We start from the raw sequence: 23,835 nt of genomic DNA on the forward strand, positions 1-23,835 counted from the left end.
ACAACAGTGACCCCCCCGACCCCCCCCCAAAAAACCACGCGTAAAAGTTGATAACGGTATCGTGTTCGAACTCCACAAAACATCTGGAACCAAAGCTCCCCAACATCTGCACCCCTCCCACTTTCGATAGGCTCGCTGGCAGAACACAAGCCGAGTCCCGAAGCGCCAGCAAAACAAGTTATACAAGAACCCGGATTCACACATCCAGGAGGACTTTGCTGTCGTTTACGTGTCGTCTCCACCGCGCTAAAAGCCCGTTTCCGACCAAACGTCGCCCTTAAACGCGTCTGATGGTAATACGTTACCTTCACAGCCGGCGACGGGCGCTTTTCTTTCCATTGTGAGTTGACTTAAGAACTGTGTAACTCCATCAACTGAGGAAAGCGGAGTCCGAAGTTTGAAAGTCCTGCACTTTATGGAAGTCACACACAGAGAAGAAGCGCAGCGTCGCAGCTCCGCGTCACACGGAGCAATGCCGACATAAGTTACACATACAGGCGCGCACAGACTAACCGAGTGGGCCATTTATTTGGTCCTCTTATCTTTTATTCAAGATTGTAAATTCATGCGCATCTTATTATTCTTGAACCATGCTGTGTCTACTCCCCCTGCTCGACGAGAGAGAGAGAGAGAGAGAGAGAGAAAGGGAGCAGCGACCGTCGCCGGGGGATGGAGTCTTTTTATTTCTCCGCGATAACTGACTTTCCATGTGTGGGGAGGAAAACTTGAACTACAGTCCCTGTGAAGCAATGGCGCCTCCGATGGAGCCCAAGCCAATGCGCATGTGCATTTTCTTTTCCGTTATTTCAACTTGGCCCTGCCAAGAGAGAGAGACTTTATTCTACACGAGCCGAATCGGTTTTCAAAATTGGGGTGAAGGAGTCTTTATTTATTTAACCTTTATTTAGCCAGGCGAAACAGATTGAGAACAAATTCTTATTTACAACTGTGGCCTGACAAGAGGCGAAACCTCTTGAGGGAAAGGAGAGGACAATAAATAAATAAACGGGGTTAAAAAGTACTCGAGTCCTCGGGAGCCATTTAGAGGGTTCCTATGTGTCCACAGGAAAACATAAGGAATAGGGAACAAATAATTGATTTCACTTCAATAAATGAAACAACGAAGAAAAGTAAAAGTCTCAAAACCTATGAACAGCATAGCAGAGGTTTTAAAGCGAAATAGGGGTGGCTGCTCGTTTAATGGCTTAGATATGATTGAAGCCAAACTTTCAATTAACTAGAAGGCCAATAATTCTAAGAATTGAAAGAAAAAAAACAGGAAGAAGGATTAGATTTTGCCAAGGATGCCACCATGTTATCTAAGTGCCAGCTCATGTCTTCGATGACCTGATCGACCCGGTAGATTACACAACACATTTTAGGAACTGGTCCATTGTCACACTCTCTATGTAGGAGTTTGCTCTTCAGTATTGACATTAAAGCCCATTCACCTGACAGCACACACTTCAGTACACATACAAATAAGAAAACAAATAAGCAATGATGAAAAATAGTTTATTGACAAAAAAAAAGTGTATACATATACACACACACACATACACAGTATAAAATGGATTAATACTGTGGGAATGTGGGGTCTATTGTCTTTGCCCAAGCCGTGAGGCCTCCACAGATGTCTTTCACTGAGACACTGTCCACTTCGGACCCACTCATCTTCTCCAAAGCCTGCACCGCCTTCTGAGGAGTCCGTTGCCATCTTACAGATCACGTTACACTGGAGGAATCCGCAGAGAAAGAACACTGAGATCAGTTTGGTGACATCAGCGGATATCTTAAACACGTAATATGCGTCAGATTCAAGTTGCCAACTATTTTATATGATAGCAAAGAGAAACATCTAAAAAAAAAAGGACAAAATGCTGCAGAAGAGTTTGAACAGTAAATGATTCAGAGCTGATTGGGCCACAACTGACCACATAACAAACCACAACTGTATTAAATGCTGCGCTAATATGCCACAAGGCTAAATTTAGCTTATTGATAAAGAAAGCTCAACACAGTGAATACCCAGGAGCGTCACAAAATAACCATTTTGAATATTAATTTCTCTGAGGCAGGCCAGCTGCTTGGGTTGACCGTACTTGTTTTGGAAAAGGGGTCACCTAGCAACCCCCTTACGACCTGTTAGCTGTCCAAAGTAAGTATGCAGTATGAGCCCACACAGTGGCCTGTGAATATGCATCAGTGGCTTCTACGTGCCCGTCCATTGTCAAACAACATGGAGTTCAGACAAGTACCTGGGAGGCCGGCAGTCGCCCTCCATCTGCAGCTTCAACGGCTGATTCTCTCCTGAAGTAATCGGATGTGTTCACTCTTCCTCTCCTCTAACCTTGAGAGGGGAATGTCTGGCAACAATGTCAGGAGAATAATTCGCACAGAGAGCGGAAAACCGAAGAATCGATTTATGTGCCTCCGTCCTCTAAAAAAGGATACTGAGGGAGAAAGGTAAGTGGCATATATCCAACCTCCACAAGAGGGCGCACATCCAACAAGAGATGGGGCTCTGCCTTGTCCATTATCAATTTATAATCCTGGAAATATAAATGGTACAATGGTCTGCATCAAAGCAGACCTTAATGCACAAATAACTTCTTCATGAGGGAGAGGGGGAGCTTCATCTTCTGGGAAAAGACATTGATTAATATCTATAAAAACAGAATAACCACAATTAAGCTCAGCAAATGTTGAAAATGTTGCCTGGATTTGGTTTTGTGACGCATTATGAACATTTTAACGCTTTTTCCTAAATCAAAAGAAACACAAATGGGTTGTTTTTTTTTGTTTTTGTTTTACTGGAGGCACAAGCACAATCTCGATTACAGCCCAATCAATCATGATCCCAATCTGTGTGCCTAATGACTGCGGGTTTGAAAGCACCCATTCTCCCAGAAAAACAGATGCAACCCACTTACCCACTGCTCCCTCACACCAAAACAGGAACATGTTTTTCTTTCCCATAGAAAATCTACAGGCACATTTTAAGTCATTTCCCATTCGGGGGCTAGGTCAGCGCTGAGATGTAATCAGTTAAATGAAACGCACATAAAAACTGAGGAAAATTGTGGGTAATCATACAATAAACGGCACTAAATACAGGGAGTCACGCAATGGCCAACTGTTCTGGGCGATGTATGCTCTACCTGTACCGTGATCCTCCTCTGGCCTCCGGAAAGGAGGTGGAGTTTGCGGCCACTGAAACACATGGACAAATCCAAACACGTCAGAGATTGTCCTACGATTACATTTAATGACATACGTACTGTGGCTTATTAAATGGCACAAATCAAATTGAATGAAGTGAAAAACAGAAGAAAATGAGCAGGACCTCATCGTGCCCCATCAGTTCCGTCTCCTATGACCAACCTATATCTGTGGAAGCAGATCCACAGAAAGCCTCGTAGTCCACCAAACTGGGTTTACACTGGGCTCCTCTCCGCACACTGCACAGCCCGGCCTGCTTGGGCCGCAGCTTGATGGACCTGAATCTGGTGTCTTGAGCGTCGAACATCACCAAGCTTGCTGTCCGCAGGAACTGGCGCGTCTGGTCAAGGAAAGAGGCGAACCATGTGAAAAGCGCGGCGGGGCACTTGACAGGGGGAATGACGCACGAGGGCCAGGTGTTAGCACGGGTGTCACGATGAAAGCCAAGGGGGGGGGGGGGGGGGGGACAGCGGGATTCTCCTGACGCGAGTCTCGATACTTCTTACACACAGCGTTTCGAAAAAGAGTTCTTGTAGGAAAATGGCAAATGAGGAGTCAGCAGAGTCTGCTATTTAATCAGACGGGCACAAAAGCACTCGTGCTCTCCCATGCCCGACTTCGCCACAATGCGGCAAGCAGTTTTTTGTTGATTCATTCCAGAGGACTGGAAACGTTCCGATGTAAAGCAACAAAATGTCCAAGGAGAACACTGTATGGTGATGTGGGAGTTGAGAATGGGAAAAGCCAAAGGATACAAGCCTTGTTCCAGGAGGCAATCTTGAGGACTTCCAAAGCTTGGAAGCAGCCCATTATTCCCCGGAACTAAAAAAGGGAAAAAACAACAATCATTTACGCAGGACTGAACTCTGTATGAAAGTCAATGGCTTCCCTGGGGCAAGTGAGGGGGACAAGACTCACCCCACTTCCTAACACCCCTCCGTCAGAACAGTTGGTCACCGTCTCTGGGGGTGGGGGGTCACCGGGTACAGACATCTGTAGCAGGGGCCCTCCACGGTAGTTATATACTGTCAGCTACACACACACACACACACACAAACAAAACAAACACACACAGAGCAAGATTGCTTTTACACTAATAGAGTAACATTACAAATGTAGAGGAGCTGATGGGACTCTTTGCCTCACCTGTCCCTCCATCCTCAGGGCGCTCGCTGACACCAGAGGCTTGCCGCTGAGCACGCAGGCGTCGTTCACCAGATACCGAGTGGGGACATTGTCTGAACAATCCGCCACAATGTCATATATGAGGTCGGCGAAGTCAAGGCATCATCAAGAACGGAGTCACATGTACGCATTTCCCGACTGAGCGTCTAAAGTGCCGCTCACGCCATCACAGCTGCGCTACAGTTTCAAGCTGAAGCATTAGCAGGTCTGATGGACAGAGGTGGAGGATACTGTTGGATGAGTTGCAGGGCGTTCCCCGGCGAGAGCTGCAGGCGGTAGGGAAGACACTCCACCGTTGAGTTCAACCTGCTCATACAAAGTCACGTTCAAAAACATGAATTCAACAAATGAACAATTAAAGTTAAGAGGGTGATCAGCAGTCAGAGAAATGGCGCCCCTGTGTGGTTGTGGATCTACAATGTGTGTGCTGCTCACCACAGTGGGCCCACTGTGAAGTGGTGTCTCTAAAATAACACATTTACACAATATTTGCGGAGCGGGGAGAAAATACACAAACCCAATATAACCTGTGGTGAGACTGGAGAGCGCCAGCATGTATGTATTGCACTGCAACTAAATGGTTTACAAAATACACAGAAGCACGCGGCTTATCACCGTTGGAGAACATTTACTAATTATATCAAAACACTTGCTTCTCTCTCTCGCTCAGGTCTTGTTTGTGCAGTTTTGGCACGAGAGTGTGCAGGATTATGTTTCTCAATCGGTACCTTTTAACTGCACTGGCAGCAGACAGGGCCTTCGCCTGGCCCTGCGTCTCCTCCCCGTGAAGCACCTGTCTGTGCAGGTTACTGAGCTCCACCTCGTCATAGTCCAGCAGGCCCAGGCGCCCTGTGGAGACGCAGAGACCAACAAGTCAGGCAGGACGTCTTCAGGATAGATGTTAATCCCACACAAGGAGTACAAGTGGAACAAAGTGTGCCTTTTGGCAAACTTGACTGGAACTTGTTTTGTTTTTTTAACTATAGTTGTTTGTTGCCTTTTCTCAAATTTATGTTTTCCCTAGTTGGTTGAAATTCAACAGGCAGAATAATTTTGCCCGCAAAGAAAACAAACATATTAACCAAATAAGTATGTCTTAAATTAAAAGCCGTGAATATAGTCTTGGCTCCTTGCACAAGTTCTCTGAGTGCATCTGATTGTAATCATTAAAACAGCACTACAAATGGGTAGTGTGATATGTTTATTTTGGGAATGGAAATGAATAATTACAGTTCAGAACCTCTCCCCCCGCAGGTACATTCATTTTGCTTACCAGCCACCGGGGAGGTGAACCAGATTGCTAATTTTAGACCCTGCCGACAAGGAAAACGACCCGCTGATAGCTCAACAATTACTCACACCCGCACGGCACATTTATTCCAAGGTTAATGGTTTGATTCGTTTGGCACCGGGTCACGCTGAGCATTAATCAACTGGACGACCTACCGATGCCTGCAGCAGCGAGATACTGTGCCAGGGGGCAGCCCAGTCCTCCGCAGCCCACAACCAGCACTGAGGTCTTGGATAAATTAAGCTGACCTGTGGACAATCCAAAAAATTAACTTTGTTGTGTTCAGCCATGCCGTTAATCTCACTCGACAGAATGCTACCTGCGCTGTGTATATATCAGCAGAACGCTGTCTGTAGCCATTCGTACCTTGTACACCCAGCTCTGGCAAGAGGAGCTGTCTGCTGTACCGCATGATGTCCTCATTGCTCAGGGCTGTCTTGGCTCTCAGGGGGGTTAGGGGTGTCACTTTCTCATACAGCTCCGGTACTGGGGCACAGCCCTTATATTACACAGGGGAGGAATTATAACACAAGATATAAGAAACACATTTAAACAGACGCTTTGAGCCATGTGGCATCAGCAGCCTGCCTCTATAATATCATGAGCTACATTGATATCTCTCTTTACCTCGGTACGCTGCCCATATGTCTGACATAAGGCGCTATTTGGTGGGGGGGGGAGCTCTTCATATGCAGGAATTAAGTGGCTTATAGTGAGCTATTGTATTTCTTATTTGCCGTTCAAGACTAAATGAGTTACGTGTGCTCTCTCTTTTGAGATTTTATAATGTCTTCAATTTCATTATGGACTTTTTTTTATGCATTTGAATTCATCACTTACAGCGCTGCATTCTGAGATTAAACTCACATGTGTTGGGTTTTCAGCATTGAATGCACGTTTAATGCAGCGTTAATACGACATCCAAATGGATATTGTGTGATCACTCAGATGAACATTATCAGTAACCCAATTCTCTTGTTGTGCAGTTTTCTTTGGGTTTTTTTAGGGTTCACTTGCCTCTGCTCCATTTCATATAACACGTATGAATCCATGCTGTGCTTTAATGTGTCATTCATCCTCAAAATACGCATCCCAACTAGGACGTTCACGAGAAAGCTAACAAGTCTGTCAAGTGTACCTTTTCCACTCGGGCCAGTTTATTCTTCAGAGCAGCGATCTCTTTCTCTCTCTCCTCGAGCCGAGCCTTCAGGCAGCGCACCTCGTCCGCCATGTCTGCTGGCTCCGCGGCCAAAAAACACACACAAACACAAACTAATTATATATATAGTGGGTATGTCAAAAATATATTTCACGATTCAGATTTAGCTGCGATGTAACTGTGCGACGGGGACATGTAGACATGCGACGCACGGGACAGAGCAGAAACTTCCGGGTTGACCACGTGACCAGGAACCACGTGCCGGGTGACGTACGAAGCCCTGGTCTTACGCTCACAAAAAGAATAGCCGACTAAATGCAAATAAATAATTAAAGAAGATAGGTCAACAAATATGTAATGCTATTTAATTCTTAGAAAAATAAAATAAAAATGATTGCACCTTAAATTGCTCGTGTACTGCACGAACATTTAAGCAAAGCACGACTTCCTATATAATTATGTATCCAGCAAGAATGGCAAATGAATATAGTTTACTTAAATGTGTTGTTGTTTTATAAGTTTTGTGTTGTTGTTCAATATAAAATGCTCACATTTAAACGGTGAATACGAAAACCTAATGGGTCCAGTTCAACTGTCGCGGGACCTTGGCATGCTGGAAATCTGTTGGTCTGTTGTTGAAAATGAGCAATTAACAAAGGAAAATATGGGGTCAGTGTGCCATGCTCATGAGTGGGGCGTGTGCGTGAGGGCGAAGCGCGCGCACACACACACACGCACAGTGACGCGCTGTGGTTTCGAGAACCTCGGGTCCTGCCTCCTGCCTTTCACATGATCTGTAATCTCTCACAGAGGAGAGACACAGGAATGTGGAGAGGAGCGACAACAGCCATGACTGAGCGGAGCCACGGTCCCTCCAAGATGCGTTTATGTTCCACTGTGGCCATCTGGGTGACATTCATCCACTGCGTCGCTGCAATCCCCTGGACTCAAGAAAAGGTAAAGAAATCAAGAGGATCTGTTCACGTGTTGTTGTCCTAACATATTGCCAGGAAATCACAGTTGTACAAATAGAGACACGGAAAAATAGGCTTCCTGAGTGAAACCATTTGAAAAAACGTGCCACCTGCAGCTTGTCGCCTATTTTGACAAGGCTCAAATGAAGGCTTTCAATGATTGATTAACTGTCAATATCACGTTTACTTTCTTTTTGTAACTTAAATACACGTGAACCCAATGACATGAACTGTTTTGTTAGAGAACTGCTTCCTTTTTTAAGTGTCAATCTCCCAGCAGTTAGACTATCCAATATGGGAGAGGGAAAACTAAAAGTACCCAAATACAGTTGCGATATGGACAATATATTTATTCATGATACTCCCTTTGCACTGTTTCCCAGCGCTGTTGCATAATCCTCACCTGGGTATGCCTGGCCATTCATGCTCCTCATTTGTGTTCTTCTTCTTCTCCTCTCCTTTTTGCCTAGTTGCTATGGCAGCACAGCCATCATCATTGATCCTCCAATTGCAGGTCTTTGTATTTATAGACCTTAAGTGGACCCCTTTTAACCCTCTCTGAGCCCTGAGCGCTTGGGATGACTATATACAGTCTGTGTGACCACATAATTACATATTTTGCACTGTATATGCCACTCTGTAATAACAGCCGGTCCGTATGGGCCCAACGCATGAACGTGTTTTGTTGTATGCTTTAATTGTAATGAACAGAGTGAGAGAATGTGGCCTCCCCTATTGTTTGAGAGAGTAAAATCAAACTTAGGAGGAAAAATGTCCACTGATTTCCCATAAGAAATCTGAAAATGTACTTTGCATGATGATCAAAAAAAACAAACAAAGACAGACCAAATGTGATGTTCCCGGCTTCTTAAATGAGACAGTTTGCTGTTTAATGTCATTGTGAGTTGAATATCTTCAGGTTTTAGAAAGTCAGTCGGACAAAACATGCAATTTGAAGACATCACTTTGGGCACTGTGATGGACATTTTTCAATATTTCAGGACTAAACGATTGATTACAAATTTATCAACAACCCCAATATATCACGTGTGCCAATTAAGGACTACCAGAGGGCCTTTTCCTTGGAGAGGCTTTGACTACGCTCTGATATTCTTCATCAGCTCGCTCCCAGGCTGCTCTCTGTCCTTCCACTCGGTTCAGTGTGTTACCAGGACAACCACGGTGCTCAGCAGATGAACTTTGAGACCAAATGGAAAAAAAGAAGAAGAATCAATATGTTTCTTCAAACCGATGGCTGTTATTTAGCACCCGTTGAGTTGACGAGCCTGAATACAAATCCGTATTGTGTTCCTTAAATTAAACAAACTGGTTGATTTCCTTTTTTTCCTAGATTTCTTTGAGCAAGAAAGAGCATGTTAATGAAAACGTAGTTACTTGTATACCTCTTCATTCAATAGATCCCTGCTTGTCTGAAGTAGCCCTTGTGTGTACTTGAAGAGAATCGATGTCTATTCACAGTGCTCTAATTGGCCCGTGTGTCTCTCTCTGAGGAGGCGTTCGAGTGAACTTAACAGCCCATGTAAACAACTTTTGATGCAACCTTACCGCAAGATCCAGTTGGCTCTTTTTTAATGTGTTTTACGTTAATGTTACAATTTCAAATATCTCCGTTTTGTTCTCTTCAGACATTCATTGAATTGAAAATCTTCGAGATTGTTACTTTAACATACGGGACTTTCTTTTTTTTTGACATTGTGATGTTGATAATGGGGATGACAAAAACAAAAAAAAATCCCTCTTAGGGGGGATTTTACTGCAATGAAACAAATCCACTGTTGGCGGTAGGGAGTGTATTCCAGTAACATGAGCGAGTGTTGTGACACACTGATATCTATCTGTATGCTGTGTCATTCACATTGCTGCACAATAAAATGCAACACAGAAAGACTTCCCTACTCGTACACAAGGAAGTTGTTGATCTGAAACTGTGCCGTGGTAGGCACTGACTAAAAATAAGGGAATATGTTATGTTGTATGAGCAGTACATCACAATCGTATCTGTCTGAATGCAAATATTCATTGGACCCGATGCGATTTATCACCCATTCTGGTGTTCTCTCTATTGTTTCCTCTGGCTCCGCTCAGCTCCATCACCGAGCTGTCACTCTGACACAAGATGAGATCCTGGCCGCCCTGACCTCCACTGACCTGGAGCAGATGTGGCAGAGGGACCTGAGGCCGCTGCTGGTCACCAGGTACCCGGGCTCTGTGGGCAGCCGGGCCGTGCAGGAGGTGAGCTTACAGTTCCTGCAGAATAACGTCTCGATGCCTGGATCAGTTTCAAATACAGAAACACTTGTACAGAAAACATGTAACACAGTTGACTATAAATGGGGGGAAACAATTGTCAAAATTCTGTTACTTTTTACCTCTTGGAAGACATTATTTTATGGCAACATCATGGAAACTACGGGCATAGAAAAACCTATTACACTGGAGAATGAGTCCTCCACCTTTTATGCTCTAATATGATGTCATAGTAGGAAAAACAACCAATTCAGGAAGCTATCATCCCCCGAAACGTTTTCACAGGTCTTATTGCCTCAATTAATCAGTAATGTGATGATAATGAGGCTGAATGCTCTCTACAAGTCATATGTATGTGTGTTTGCAGCATATCAAGACAACCCTGGGCTCCCTCGGAGCCGGCTGGGAGGTGACGGAGGATGCGTTTGTGTCACAAACACCCTACGGCCAACTGCCCTTCACTAACATAGTTGCCAACCTCAACTCGTCAGCCAATCGCCGCCTGGTGCTGGCCTGTCACTACGACTCCAAGTACTACCCACCACAATGGCACGGGAGGGAGTTCCAAGGCGCCACTGATTCTGCCGTTCCCTGTGCCATGATGTTGGAGCTGGCCCGCGCCCTGGATGAAGAACTAAAAGCTCAGAAGGTGGTGGCCTGTAGCATGTGACTTAAAGCTGCAACATACAATAAGTTAAAGGGCTGGTCCATCTGCCTGTCTGTGGCTCTATGTGGAGATGCCTCAGTCCCTCCTGTGTGCAGTTGATAGGCTTTTCATTTGAGGGTGTGTATTAGTTGTTGTCTTACAAGAGGGAAGAAGGTGGTAGCAACAAAATATAGAGGTTCATGATTTTGCTAGATATTAGAAAAATGTGTGTAAGGAAATTCTCTAATTCAAAAAAAATTCTAATTCAATATAAATTTACCGACACCCGTCAAACCTCTGCTCAAACCCAACATTATCGGCAACAACAACATTTTAGGTACAAAAGGGATACCTTATTTGTTCAGTTTTATGGAGAAACAAAACCAGTAATTCATAAAGGACACACTTGGTATTCTTGCCGCTTGCTCCTCTGCCCTTTTCCTGTTCCACAGTTGATCTCGGGCCCCTGTCTGTTTGTCTGACAGTGACAGGTCCTGTGACAGAGAGAGACCGCCCGAGAGACATGTTTATCAGACTCAGCTGTCCGTCACAAAGGTCACGGTGGGAATAGGAATCCCGTGGAATACAAATACATTAGGTGCCATGGAGGCAGAGTCCTAATCGATATCATAGCTGATTAATGACCACTTACTGTTACAGAAGCATATTTTCTGGGGGTGTTACAACAATTCAAAAGGAATATATCGTATAAAAACTACCAAAGAAAACCCCAGGCAGTGTTTGTCAAAACCACTAGGGGCCAGCAAAGCTATGCAAATGCCTCAACTGGACTTTTTACCTCCCATGCAGGCCACCAGTCCCGACTTGACCCTGCAGTTGCTCTTCTTTGATGGAGAGGAGGCTCTTTTCCAGTGGACCGCCACAGACTCCCTTTATGGCTCTCGCCACCTGGCCCAGAAGATGGAGACCACCCCACATCCCGCCGGAGCCACGGACACAAACCAACTGCACACCATGGTATGCCACAGTTCTCTGCTCCCTCTGCTGTTCTGCTAAACCACTTGACAGTCACATAATCACACTCAAGATCATTACTTTGATGGTGCACATTATTTTCGGCCCAATCTGTTTAGTCCTGATCTCCTCTTCCTCATACGGCCCACACAGACACCTCAACCAGGGAGTCTTAAATAGTTTTGTAATTCATGGAAAATCACAAAGACACCCATTTTATCATCTGGGAGGCTTGGGTGTCATAATATCAAACGTCATTTATTATACAGTCTATGATTACAACACATCACTTTAATTGGTATATATATCTGTATCCCAACTATGGAGAGATAGTGAGACTGAATATCAATGTAGACATTCTTGTGTGGACAGACAGAGATAAAACAGACAGTATCACAAAGGGTGTGTGTGTGCGTGTGTGCGTGTGTGCGTGTGTGTGTGTGTGTGTGTGTGTGCGTGTGTGCGTGTGTGTGTGTGTGTGCGTGTGTGTGCGTGTGTGCGTGTGTGTGTGTGTGTGTGTGTGTGTGTGTGTGTGTGTGCGTGTGTGTGTGTGTGCGCGCTTGTGTGTGAATGCATGTAGACAGACAGTCAGGTGTAATTAGTGTGTCCTGCAGAGATAGCGCAGAGCATTGATGTCAGTGTGTTGCACCACCGCACCTTTAAGCATGGGGCTCTGAGGTTTGATTATTATGGGACCTGGCTTCTTGTCTTTATGTCTTCAGGATGTGTAGAGAGATTTTCTCATGAGAGCTCACCAACACCGTTCCCTCGCCCCTTCCCTGTTTCTTCTCCTCCAGGACCTGTTTGTGTTGCTGGACCTGATCGGGGGCCCCGACCCACACTTCTACAACCAGTTCCCCAGCACAACATACTGGCTCTCCAGACTGCAGAGCATTGGTGAATAATCAAGTGTTTTTTTGGCTGCCGATGTCAACACCATGTAGGTCTGTTTACTTTGGTTAAGGTGTGCCACAAAAAAACTCCCTTTAATCATTAGTCATTATTACATAATTCATATTCCAGACTGTCATCGTCGTATTGTGAGACCAATGTTGCAACAGTGCTGACACTCATCGGACACTCATCTTTTAATAATGTGCTGTCATGACTGTACTATTGTAGCTCAAATTGCTAATAGTGCCTGAAGACATTTCTTCTCAATCAGCTTTTTTCTTGTAATGGTTTTCAATAGAAATTAGTTTTTTTTACATTTCTTTAATCAAAATGTGAAGACAGTTGTGAACACAGTCATGATGAAGAAAATCAACAAATTATTAAATTATTTATTTATGAAATAAAGTCTATGGCATAATAATTTTTCTGTCAACTTAACTAACAGACGTTATTTTTACTCTTTTGTTCTCCCTCTTACAACCACAGAGAAGCGTTTACACTCCATGAACGAGCTTGTGGATCATCCTCACAACGTGCAATACTTCTGGCCCAACCGACCTGTTGGCCACATACAAGATGATCACATACCATTCCTAAACAGAGGTGCACACACCAAGTAACACAACTGCCGCAGATGTGATGACGTATGTTGTGTCTAGCGGTGTTGGCTGATCCTCCTCCTGTGCCTCTCTGTCAGGTGTACCCATCCTCCACCTTATCCCCTCCCCGTTCCCGTCGGTGTGGCACACGTTTGATGACAACGAGCAGAACCTGGATCGCTCCGCCATTCAGAACCTCAACAAGATCATGCAGGTGTTTGTTCTGGAGTACCTCAACGCCAGACCCGCCACCGCCATCCCTTCAAACCCACAGAATGCCCCATAAAAAAAAAAAAAACGGCATATCGATTCGACAACTTTCTTTCTTTTGATGTTTCCCTTCTTTCTTTTGATGTTTCCCTGTAGTAAAGATCGTCAGCTGTTGTTCCACAGACTAAAAGAATAGACTGTATTTAATGCTGTTTAAACACCAACAAAATGTAATACCTTACAATTAAGACGTGAGGTTGAGACTCAACTCATCAAATGGCTGCAGCTGCAGAAAACATTTCACATTGAGAATATTGTCCAATCAAAACATATTTTTGCCAATGTAATTGAATGTCCCTTCTTCCTATTGGTTCATAAAAGGCTTCCAGACTGAGGCTTAATCATCCCTTCAAGGCCCAAGTCCCCGGCAACAATATCGGCACACAGGATCTTCTGTGTGTGGGGCTTTTGTTTCACCACACTGCTCTCTTTATACCAGCTCCTTTACACTCTGAGATGAGGCATCTTAGTGTCAGTGCTGATGTTTCGGATCTCGGACTCAAAGAGAAGGAAAAAAGAGCAGTGCAGGCGTTCAGGAACATAATAATTGTGATCAGTTAAAAGGCCACGACTCCCTTTCTGTTTTTCCACTTTCATTTACCTGGCAACTTTGAAGTATATGAATGCATTGCAAGTCCAAAATATGTGATAATTCCATTATGAATTGCTGCGGGGAAAACTGTAGACATGTAATAGCATCTCTGATCTGTCATGTTGTGTGATGAATATATAAAATCTGACGACCCACACTGTGCTACCAAAACACAGAGTGGAGTATGTGACGACTCACATGACATGTGTTCTATAGCGACAGGGCACGTGACGTTTCCTCTCCTGCAGTAAATCTGTTCAGCACAAACTTGTCAGGGGCAGGAAGTGGGTTCATTTGTATTCTCTCTTCTACATCTTCAGCCCTTCATATCCTGTCTTCTTAGATCGTGAAGTGGATAACTTCCTGAGCGGATGTTTTGCCTGGCAAGATGTGGCATTATTAGCCCCATCTTAATGTAGATCCTAGAATAATATACACATGCCAAAACCTGAACTTCCTTTATTTTTGAGGGTTGAAATAAATGTTGACTCAGAAAACAAGCGAGATCATGCAGAGTTTGCTTATCTTCACGAGTCTTTGTTTGACTGTTTTGGGAGCTGTGGATAACAAAGTTGCTCTGATGCGTTGCCGTTGTGATTCTCTAAGCTGACCTTTTGCATGAGGAAGTTTCAACTATTTCTGGAAGTCAAACCTAAAACAACTATAGGGTTACCAATGCTGATCTTGCAGTTTCCCAGTTTCCATCTTTTCCTCAACAGACCGAACGCCCCTTTCCATCCCTCCGCCCTCACCTCGACAACAATCCCATGATTCACTTAATCCGATCAGGGAGGACCTCCCCTGAATGCACACCACCTAGATCCCCTGCAATCCAGCCCACTCCCATGAGAACTGACCGTGGATCTGAGTCTCCAGTTTTCAACAGTGTACACAAACATACTGTATATCTTGTCTTAAAGGAGATTAAAAGTATAAGAGCTTCAATGGGCTTTAGTTACCAACAACTGCAATTTGGTGTATAGTTTCCACACAAACTACAGAAAACGGTGTTTAATGCTTTCTCATAAACATGTTGTAAAACTGTAGTGCTTTAATAAAGATATATTTGCTTCTTTTTTGTCATGTAATGTAATCAGGTTCACCCTCACTTCTTTCGTGTTTGGTTTTCTATAACAGCTTATTGTAGGCATTCTACCTGTCAGTCATCACCTAAATTACTTGGTTAAGCTATGGAGAAGATATCTCTAATTAACTTTAATCCAAAGAAAGGACTCAAAATGTGTCTTGGAAGCAAGGAAACCAGCATGCTGGAACAAGGACAAAGAAGAGAAGGAATTGTTGTGAAGCATTGGGGCTTCCAGTTTGCCCAGGTATAATTACAGCCAAGCTTGAATCTGCAGCTGATTACAGTACAGAGTATTAAACAGCCTCCAGCTGTCCAGTAATGGAGTGACAGGAAGAGCTGGGACTCTCACATGCAAGGTGTGTTTCAGATTGTTAAAAACAATAAGCCAGGAGAGGTTACTTAATGTCACAAAGCCTCTCAAGGAAGGCAAATAGCCAAAACATGCTGGAGTTTCAACACTTGTATGGAATAAATAGATTAAAATCAACCCTATTCTTTCAAAAGAAGAAGGTCCTATGTTATTTTGATATTTACTAACACTTTACGCTGACTTCTAATTTTTTGTGTATAGCTGTTGCCACACAATACTGTACACCTGCTCTCACTAATCACAGTCTATGGGTTCAAATAGCATATGCCACAATATCAGCCAAGGAAATAAGATGAGGTTTGGTCAAATTGACATTTTTTGTCATCATACACCAGATATTGCCACTGACAGGAGAAAATAACAATCCAAAAGGGCTTTTACATCATCTTACTGTTCAGAAATGTCAATCACACACAAATTAGACTAGTGTATCTTTCTAACTGGGTCTCTGGGATGGTTGTATACATTTCCTCTCAATTATTTACTGATATTGTATCCAATGTGAGTCTTTAATGTGAACATATGTGTACAGTCTGCTTCTACATGACTTGCAGAGAGGCTAGACACCAACAGAGAGCAGCACTGAGCCACATTCAGTTTATTGGAAAGAAAAAGTCCAAGCGGCTTCTGAAGTTTTTCTTCCATGACATTTTGGTAACTGCAAATTTGATTGAAAAAAAAGGTAATGAAACAATAAGGACTTAATGTCATGTCAGTAGGTATTACCAATATGATCCGTGAATATAGACAGATGTTTAATTCACTTTGTACAAAATGATGCACTGACTTTTTTGACTGTGATTCGCCTTTTATATTATGTTGACAGAACACATATTGTACTATCTGTGTTCTTGGACAATTTTCTTCAGGAGCAACACAATAATATATAAACTGGGCAGCACACTGTTTGATAAGTGGACTACACACCTCCAGTTTCAAATGAGGGCGGTGAACATACAGAAACTACTGACATCATACGGGACGTTCACGTACTCTCCGTAAACTAGTGTTCCTATTCTGAATAGTTTGTGACTGTTTGGTGTTCAAGCGGTTTTGGTCAGAAATAAGTATAAAAATGGCTGTTATAAAATCAGCCGAAAAATACCTAATTTAATAAAACATTGTTATGATAAGCATTCATAATAAATGCATCAATTATAATTATGGATTAAATTATAACAGCATCAATTATGACATGATGATATTATATGTGTTAGTGTTAGTAATGTTAGTAACGTATATGTGGCTGAGAAAATCTATCTTATTTCGGGGCTTGCTTGGTCGTTTCTTTGTACCCCAATTGTGTTTCATCCCAGTATTCCCGACAGCACGTGAACGCAGCCTTGATCCCAGCGCGAGGCGGTGAGGAGCTGTGAGGATTTCAGTCCAGCCTCTACTCACGCGCGTACAGAGTTGTTTAGAGCGTGAACGCAAACAGACGAACAGCACCGACCTGTTGAGTATGTGACAGCAATTATATTTTTCATTATTGTAGAACCTCGCCGCCAAAACGTTGGCACATTGGGTGTCTCTGTGTTGCGTTAAAGGAGCCATGGAGCCGATAACAAAGTGGACGCAAAAGCAAGTTATCGACTGGATGAGAGGTACGTTTGGAGCAATTTTAGTTTGTAACGCTAAATTATTATAATTTTTTTGACTTCTAAAAGCCGTTCATTCACACACGAGTCGCCGCCCCGGGTTATCTCGAGCTAGTTTCGTAGAAACTGCTCCCCTGTGACAACATACCTCCGCCGAAGCGCTTAACAATGGGACTGCGTTTTCTTTTGCTCCTACAGATGTTCGCAAGTTGAGCGATGTAGCTTCGTGCTCGCCGTGTAATCCGCCCGATAGAGTTCGCTCATTTTCCAACGTCGGAATCGGGTTCTGCGTGACCCTTTTTTTCTTTCTTTCCGGTTTTGGGCTCCGAGTGACAAGCATTAGCCGACCCCTCCAACAACACTGCTGGAGGTACACACATGTCTGATTCCGCCACTAACAAACTGGTTTCCGAAGGTTTCTATCTCGGATATCCCGAAGTCATAGACCCCCCTTACAGACTCTTATCTGGCAGTGTTTCCCCTCTTATCTAAAGCCAGTTTGAACTAATGAGTAAAGACGTACTCATTGTTTTTAATTAAGTAATACTGATGTGTAACCAATACTCTTTTTAAGAACATTATTTGTATGTTGACCTCAAGAAATTGCATGCCCTGGTGTTGCAATCTTACTCCCTCTGAAGAAGTCTATCAATTAATCTGTTTTAGTGTTTTTATTTATATATATATATATATATATATATATAATTTGTATAAACACTTCATAAAACCATACATGTTTCAGATGCTCAGAGGAACGCTCGCTATGGCAATGACATAAGTGCTGTTTGAATCTGGGTTCAGTCACAGTGTAGGTATGCTCCGTGAGCGACACCAAATGGTATGTGAAGCATGGATGGAAGTAGTCAAGAGAGTGCTATGTTCCAAAACTCCACGTGTGTGTGTGTGTTTTATACCAAAACGAGTAATGGGTCTGTTTATATTGCAAGCGGTGGGATGAAGCTCCTTGTCTTTGCTTACTGTTTAGGACATTTGGAAACATCCCAAAAGAAACCATAGGTGACTTCCATTTTTAATCCCATATTTTGTATCTCTATGGTAAGAGCTCTTTTTTTTGGTATTCTTTGGAACTGTTGTAGTGAAGTACCTTCAAGCTAACAATTTTAGTTTTCTACACAGGCCTCATTGCTGTCCGTCTCCTGCAAATCTGAGCCGGCAGTTGTCTCTGTAGGTTTTAACCGGTGGATTTGCAGATTCCAAACACGGTAGACGTGAACTGATGGCAAACTATTAATTTGAATATTTCATAAAACCCATTCACTTTGCATAACCAGTGCATTACCATGTTTTACGATTCATAGTACCAAGTGGTGGGTCAGTAGGCCAATTAGGTAATTATATCGCTGTTCTGGTTTGTTATTAATTCAACTTGATCGAAAGCGCCCACTGCCGCTTTGTTTGTACACTCCAAACTCAACGAAGCAGGGGATGCAGCATCGCAAAGTCCCCCCCCCCCCCGAAATCTCAACTTTCCTCATTGTGGTCTAGCGCAGGCCAAACAGCCATTTTCTTTGGTTAGAGGCGTTGCCGGTGGGTGTAGACTACAATTACTATGCAAGACGTCGGATCTGCCTTTAAGTAGCCAGAGCCACACAACAAATAGAGCTAATATTACAAAAACAGCGCTGCTTGTTGTCATAATTTAAAACCACTGCACACACAACCGACTGGTCTGTCGGGTCAGTCAAGTCTTAAAGAACATTTTTTAAAGACCTTGATAAAAAAATGTAGCGCAATTTAACATGAAATAAACAAAACCTTATTTGTCCTCAACAGGGTTGTATTGTCCTTAGTGGCCACTGTGTAGCACACAGCCACAACATGGCACGCAATCACTGATTAATGTCTGACTGAAGAACACAACTTGTGTGATTCTTTTCATATCCAACACAAGCGTCCTCGCACCAAAGTACAATCCATCCAACACAAGCAGGGTCGTGGCCTCGTGTTGACCTGTTCACACCAATCGCAAACACAGGCGTTTGCAGAGTTGTTGCGCCTGCATGAAAAGAAGGTCAATTAAGACTTCCAGAAAGCGGCGTATGAAGAAGACCGTCGCTCTCGTTAGCCCCAGGTTGTTGTCGCCTCTGTAGGACAGGGACTGTTTTTGTGTATTGAGACTGTTAATCACTTGCATTGTTCAAGGCGATCAAGCAGTGGTTGGTGGATGTTTATTGCCAGTGAAAGGGCGTTTTGGTTCTTTCATTTTAAACCCTGTTGTTTTTTTGTTTTGGGCCCTGAAACACATTTCCCTCACCACAAGCTCTGATCTTCCAGCTGGGCCTGTGGTGTCGTGTGATAGGTATTCCATATGTCATGTGTGGGACTAATTGCCCTGGGGGGGGATGCACTCTTCTAATGAAGGCACGTGCACATGTTCAACAGTTTAAGTCATATGCTGCTAGTCATTTTCCAAATATAGTGCTGAATCCACATGCCATTGGCAATGCCTCAGCTGAGAATGTCTGGCGCTGTTGGGGGAATGTTTAGCACTAAATAAGATGAACATTTCCTCATTTTTTCCCTCCCCACTTGTCCACCTTGTAGTTACTAGGAGTAAGACTGCCAACGTTTTAACAAGGTATTCCAAACATGCAAATCTGCACAACTACTGTCTGACAGAGTGGCTTTTATCCAGTTCTTTAACAAGTCCAGACTGCATTTCAGAACAAGCTGGAATCCTGGATGTCTTCCGGCATTTTCTCTACTTGTATACCAGCTTATCAAGTTTCAAAACCCTGTATCTGGATGTGGATTTAAGCACGTGATGGGTTTATTTTGAGCAAGAACTCACTGAAGTCCTGTTGATCGAGTCGCCCACATCTGTCTCATACCCCTGTACTCATGCCTGCCTCTCAGTAGCTCATCAGTGACGCGTACGGGTGTCGAACGTTACCCATAACCAGGAGTCCGATACGAACGGCCAGACGCAGGTGGAACACGTGTCCCTTCACCACGTCATAAAGCGTGTTTGATGTTGTGTGTATGGAAACTTGAGAGTAGTAGCAAGCCCGTGTGTTGCTGTGCCCTGCCTCTCGAGTAGCACCGAAGTGCCAAGGAGGCAATTAGCTTGTCAGAGAGGTGGCAAACGTGCTGAATGCGCTTTTGTCTTTGACCGTGTGTCTGTGTGTCTGTGTGTCTGTGTGTCTGTGTCTGTGTGTCTGTGTGTGTTTCAAAAAAATAGAGGCGTTTGTGTCCGAGTCTGCACATGCTGAGTGATTCCACTGACGGGTTGTTTTCGGCAGCCTTATCTGTTGAGATGATAGAGGTGTGGGCAATGACGGCTCATGATCGTTATCTGGCTAAAAATGGAGACTTCTTAAACAGGAGCGTGAACGGATGTTTTGCAGAGGCCTCCCCCTTACTTATTAAGGCATCTGCTGCCTCTCTTTTCACGCTGGCTCTATCGGACAAGTGGGTATCTATGTTTGGAAAGCCTCTAAAGGCAGCATCAATCTGTTTTAGCGAATTGTGTGTATATGCATCAGAAAAAACAGGTGTTAAATAGATCCAAACACAGGCTTAGGAGCAGCGGAAATCTGTATGCACCTTCTGGTGGCCTCACATATTAAGGAAGTAACAAAATTGAAATAATTTATTAAATTGAAAGTCAATCTTCCTTTTTGATATTCCTTCATTAAAACTCCTGTCTTTGTCATTTACCAGTTTCCATTCATCCGGCCATTAAACTTTTAAAATGGACTTTTTATGTTCCATTGATGAGCCGATAACCATGTTACCGTTCCATAGAAAAGGGCCTTTAGAGTTCAGGGGAAGTGCTGTAAGAGGATTCCCCCTGGGGAGAGGAGACTAAAAGGGACTGCTGTGGTTTCGCGCTGTCGGCCCTCTCCGCGGCCCGTTTCTCACAAGGTCTGGTGTTCCAGCCGTATAGCCCCAGGAGCTCTAACATATGGGGACTTTTCAGAGAAAATAGTTAATGCCACTGTTCTAATCTCACAATGAGGAGACAAAGACATAACACAGGTCTAATTGAAAGTTGTGCTTCAAGGCAGTACATTCGGCATTGATGTTGTGTTTGGGCAGCACAATGAGCATAATGATCCCTCGCGTGTGTACATTACTTTACAGGGGTGATTGTTATTGTTATCAGTAAACCAAAAGCAGTTGCATTTGCATGAATATCCAACAGTTCTTGTCTCCGTGCCAGGCAAAGGAGACCAAGTGTCACCTTGTATGCCGGCCAACCTGAGCTGGACTATTTTGCTTTTTTTATTCAAATCTAAAATGTGCATTGCTAATCTCTCAGATGATCTCGGTTTAGCAGGACCTGCAAGCTACTTGGCCCCGCTCTCCACTAAGAGCATTGGCCTGTGAAGTGCCATGCTTAAGCCACAGGAATAAACGCTCCAACCTGAGGTGGCACAGCGGGCGCAAGTGCAAATACGGGTCACATGCTGACTGACCTCTCGTGCAGGGATGCCAAGTGCGTGGGCCCGCCCAGACTCACTGGTGTATTGCGTGTCATGAGGTTCACTCTCCCTGTCATGTGATTACATTAAAAAATGTTATGTTTTAAACTCTCCACCAGATGTATGGTGATTTTTAAAACTCTCTTATTTGTCCTTGTTCCAGCATGCTGGTTTCCTTGCTGCCAAGACACATTTTGAGTCCTTTCTTTGGATTAAAGTTAATTAGAGATATCTTCTCCATAGCTTAACCAAGTGATTTAGGTGATGACTGACAGGTAGAATGCCTACAATAAGTTGTTATAGAAAACCAAACACGAAAGAAGTGAGGGTGAACCTGATTACATTACATGACAAAAAAAGAACGTGAACGGCTGTGTTGGTATTGCTATTAAAGCACTGTTAACCCCCCTCCCTCCCCACCCCCCAAACCAAACCAGCAGCTCTGCGAATGAGCAGTCAAAACAGGTCACACATGTCCCTTTTGTTTCTTTTGGGGCCACCAGTTGCTTTTAACGGATTTAAAATGTTGAACTCGGTCGAGTTGATGGTCCCCCCTCGCTGTCCAAATACACACAAAGCTCTTTCATCCTGCCACCAGCTTACACTGTTATGGAGTGTAATGTCATCATGATTATGAAGTGACGTGTCGCTTTATGAACTGTTACCCACTTTTGGGTTGAGACGGGCACTTGGGTGGATGCCAGATAAGAGCTTGTTCAGAACATGTTCAGACTCGTCTGTATTTTCCCGGTCCTCTACTGAGACCGACTGAATTCCTGTCTCGCTAATTCACACAGTTTAAAATTGCCGTCCCTGTAGGAAATGTGTTCGTAAGATGGAATTTAAAGATAATCTACTGGCTTTCATTTTGCACTCCATGTTTGTATTTGCGTTATCACATTGTGTTGGAATGAAATACGTTTTGCATGGAGGCTGTTCTGGTTGAAGCTAGTGTTTTAACTTGCTGTGCGGAGTCTCTGAGTCCGTCGGCTCTCTTGTTTACTTGTTACATTAGAGCCTGCTGATGGATAAGGCAGCTGTTATGGGTTCGTCTGTTTTCTCACAGCATTGATGAACCCCGAGGCCCACAAGCAGTGTGGCATCCTGAATGGATGAAAGTGTTTGTTTTAACCAGGGAAACAAAAAAAACCACACCTGGATGATTAAAGGGAAGCCCAATACTTTCTTTGTGGTTATTTTTACGGGTGCTTTTCCTTGCAGGTCTACAGCACACAAAGAGGCATATCCATCTAGGACGCCGATAAGGGGAAATGACTGTGCTGAGCTTCTGTTTTCATTTTGTTATGCTTGAAAATCCCCAAGGGAGTCCACAGAAAAATTCCACAAATGAATAGAAGTGAAGTCATTCACACTGTGGCTTTCCAGAGGATCTCGTTCACTTTTCATCCATCTTTCTCTGAACTTCCGCATCACAGGTCACGCTTCAAGAAAAACACACAATTGTTGTTTATTCCTTCTTTTTTTTTTCTCTCCCAACAGTCTAACATGCAGGTAACTTATAAGAATGCAGGTCAGCCGTAACAGATCCCTGTTGTGCGTCGTCAACCGTCTGACCTTAAAATAATCGACGCGCTTGCCAGAGCCTGGAACTTGACACATCTTGTGTCATATCTCAGCTGATCTTGAATCAAGGCTGAGAAGTTAGAACGTTTCAGACAAAACAATTTAGTTCCCTTGATCTCAATTCAATAGGTTGGAGGATAGCAGAGCAAAATGTTGTTTTTTAATTTGTTTAAGCAGGGAGTGGTGGCACAAAATAAATGATGGACCTGGGGAAACAATGATCGGAGATTCTGTTGATCTGCCCTTTTGTTTCCACTGGCGTAGTCACCTGGGAAAAACCTCTCACCTGCCCTTCATCTGTTTGTATGGGGCACCCTTTCCAGTCAACAGCACATTCGTCATTCATAGCAACACAACTGTCCCTTTCTTAACATGTCATGGCTGCGAGGGAGACCCACAACAGGTGGCGGCAGGAGCACAAACAAACCTCACCTGGATATGGGCGGTGTGTGTGTGCTTTTTTTGTGTTGAGAGCGATTAGCATGGGAGTGTGCGTGTGTGTGTTCATGAGGAATCCGTCATTGGTTTAGAGCAGTGGTTCTCAAATGGGGGTACGTGAGATTTCTGTTAAATATATTTAAAATTAGCATCCATTAAAAAATCCTTTAAAAAGTAAGTGTAAGTTCAGAAACAGATTTGTATACATTTTATATTAAATCAGACACTGATGGTA

General features: G+C 43.7%; 4 protein-coding genes across 4 annotated transcripts in view; 2 read left to right on the top strand and 2 right to left on the bottom strand.

Moving 5' to 3' along the window:
• Positions 1 to 579, bottom strand: part of prkd3 (protein kinase D3) — a 33,234-nt gene extending 32,655 nt beyond the window's left edge. The window contains 1 exon segment of the mRNA XM_034563690.1: positions 306 to 579. The gene's annotated coding sequence lies outside the window, so the exon portion shown is untranslated.
• A 919-nt stretch (positions 580 to 1,498) lies between these two features.
• mocs3 (molybdenum cofactor synthesis 3) lies at positions 1,499 to 7,099 on the bottom strand. The gene is given in 18 exon segments (XM_034525634.1): positions 1,499 to 1,701; positions 1,703 to 1,735; positions 2,240 to 2,298; positions 2,301 to 2,366; positions 2,455 to 2,482; positions 2,484 to 2,552; positions 3,162 to 3,213; positions 3,381 to 3,433; positions 3,436 to 3,471; positions 3,473 to 3,540; positions 3,978 to 4,044; positions 4,132 to 4,254; positions 4,369 to 4,486; positions 4,639 to 4,713; positions 5,136 to 5,256; positions 5,854 to 5,946; positions 6,065 to 6,197; positions 6,837 to 7,099. Coding segments are annotated over 18 exon segments (1,413 nt in total). The 5' UTR covers positions 6,930 to 7,099; the 3' UTR covers positions 1,499 to 1,575.
• A 430-nt stretch (positions 7,100 to 7,529) lies between these two features.
• Positions 7,530 to 15,148, top strand: LOC117725341 (glutaminyl-peptide cyclotransferase). Its single transcript, XM_034525455.1, has 7 exons — positions 7,530 to 7,814; positions 9,938 to 10,084; positions 10,467 to 10,748; positions 11,556 to 11,723; positions 12,518 to 12,617; positions 13,101 to 13,217; positions 13,312 to 15,148. Exons 1-7 carry the CDS (start codon positions 7,647 to 7,649, stop codon positions 13,497 to 13,499), a joined length of 1,170 nt encoding a protein of 389 aa, XP_034381346.1. The 5' UTR covers positions 7,530 to 7,646; the 3' UTR covers positions 13,500 to 15,148.
• Positions 15,149 to 16,877: 1,729 nt separating this feature from the next.
• The window catches only part of cnksr3 (cnksr family member 3), a 31,909-nt gene continuing 24,951 nt past the window's right edge, over positions 16,878 to 23,835 (top strand). The window contains exon 1 of the mRNA XM_034563019.1: positions 16,878 to 17,136. Coding sequence (XP_034418910.1) covers positions 17,085 to 17,136 — 52 coding nt within the window. The 5' untranslated portion in view covers positions 16,878 to 17,084. The remainder of the gene's footprint in view (positions 17,137 to 23,835) is intronic.

Source organism: Cyclopterus lumpus, chromosome 22 (genome assembly GCF_009769545.1).
Source record: "Cyclopterus lumpus isolate fCycLum1 chromosome 22, fCycLum1.pri, whole genome shotgun sequence".
NCBI lineage: Eukaryota > Metazoa > Chordata > Actinopteri > Perciformes > Cyclopteridae > Cyclopterus > Cyclopterus lumpus.

What these genes read in the sequence shown, in the direction of transcription:
- LOC117725341 (XM_034525455.1), top strand. Translation starts at nt 7,647, where the DNA reads ATGATCTGTAATCTCTCACAGAGGAGAGACACAGGAATGTGGAGAGGA. An exon ending in GCAGCCGGGCCGTGCAGGAG is followed by an intron (nt 10,085 to 10,466) that starts GTGAGCTTACAG and finishes GTGTGTTTGCAG; the next exon opens with CATATCAAGACAACCCTGGG. An exon ending in CTCCAGACTGCAGAGCATTG is followed by an intron (nt 12,618 to 13,100) that starts GTGAATAATCAA and finishes TTACAACCACAG; the next exon opens with AGAAGCGTTTACACTCCATG.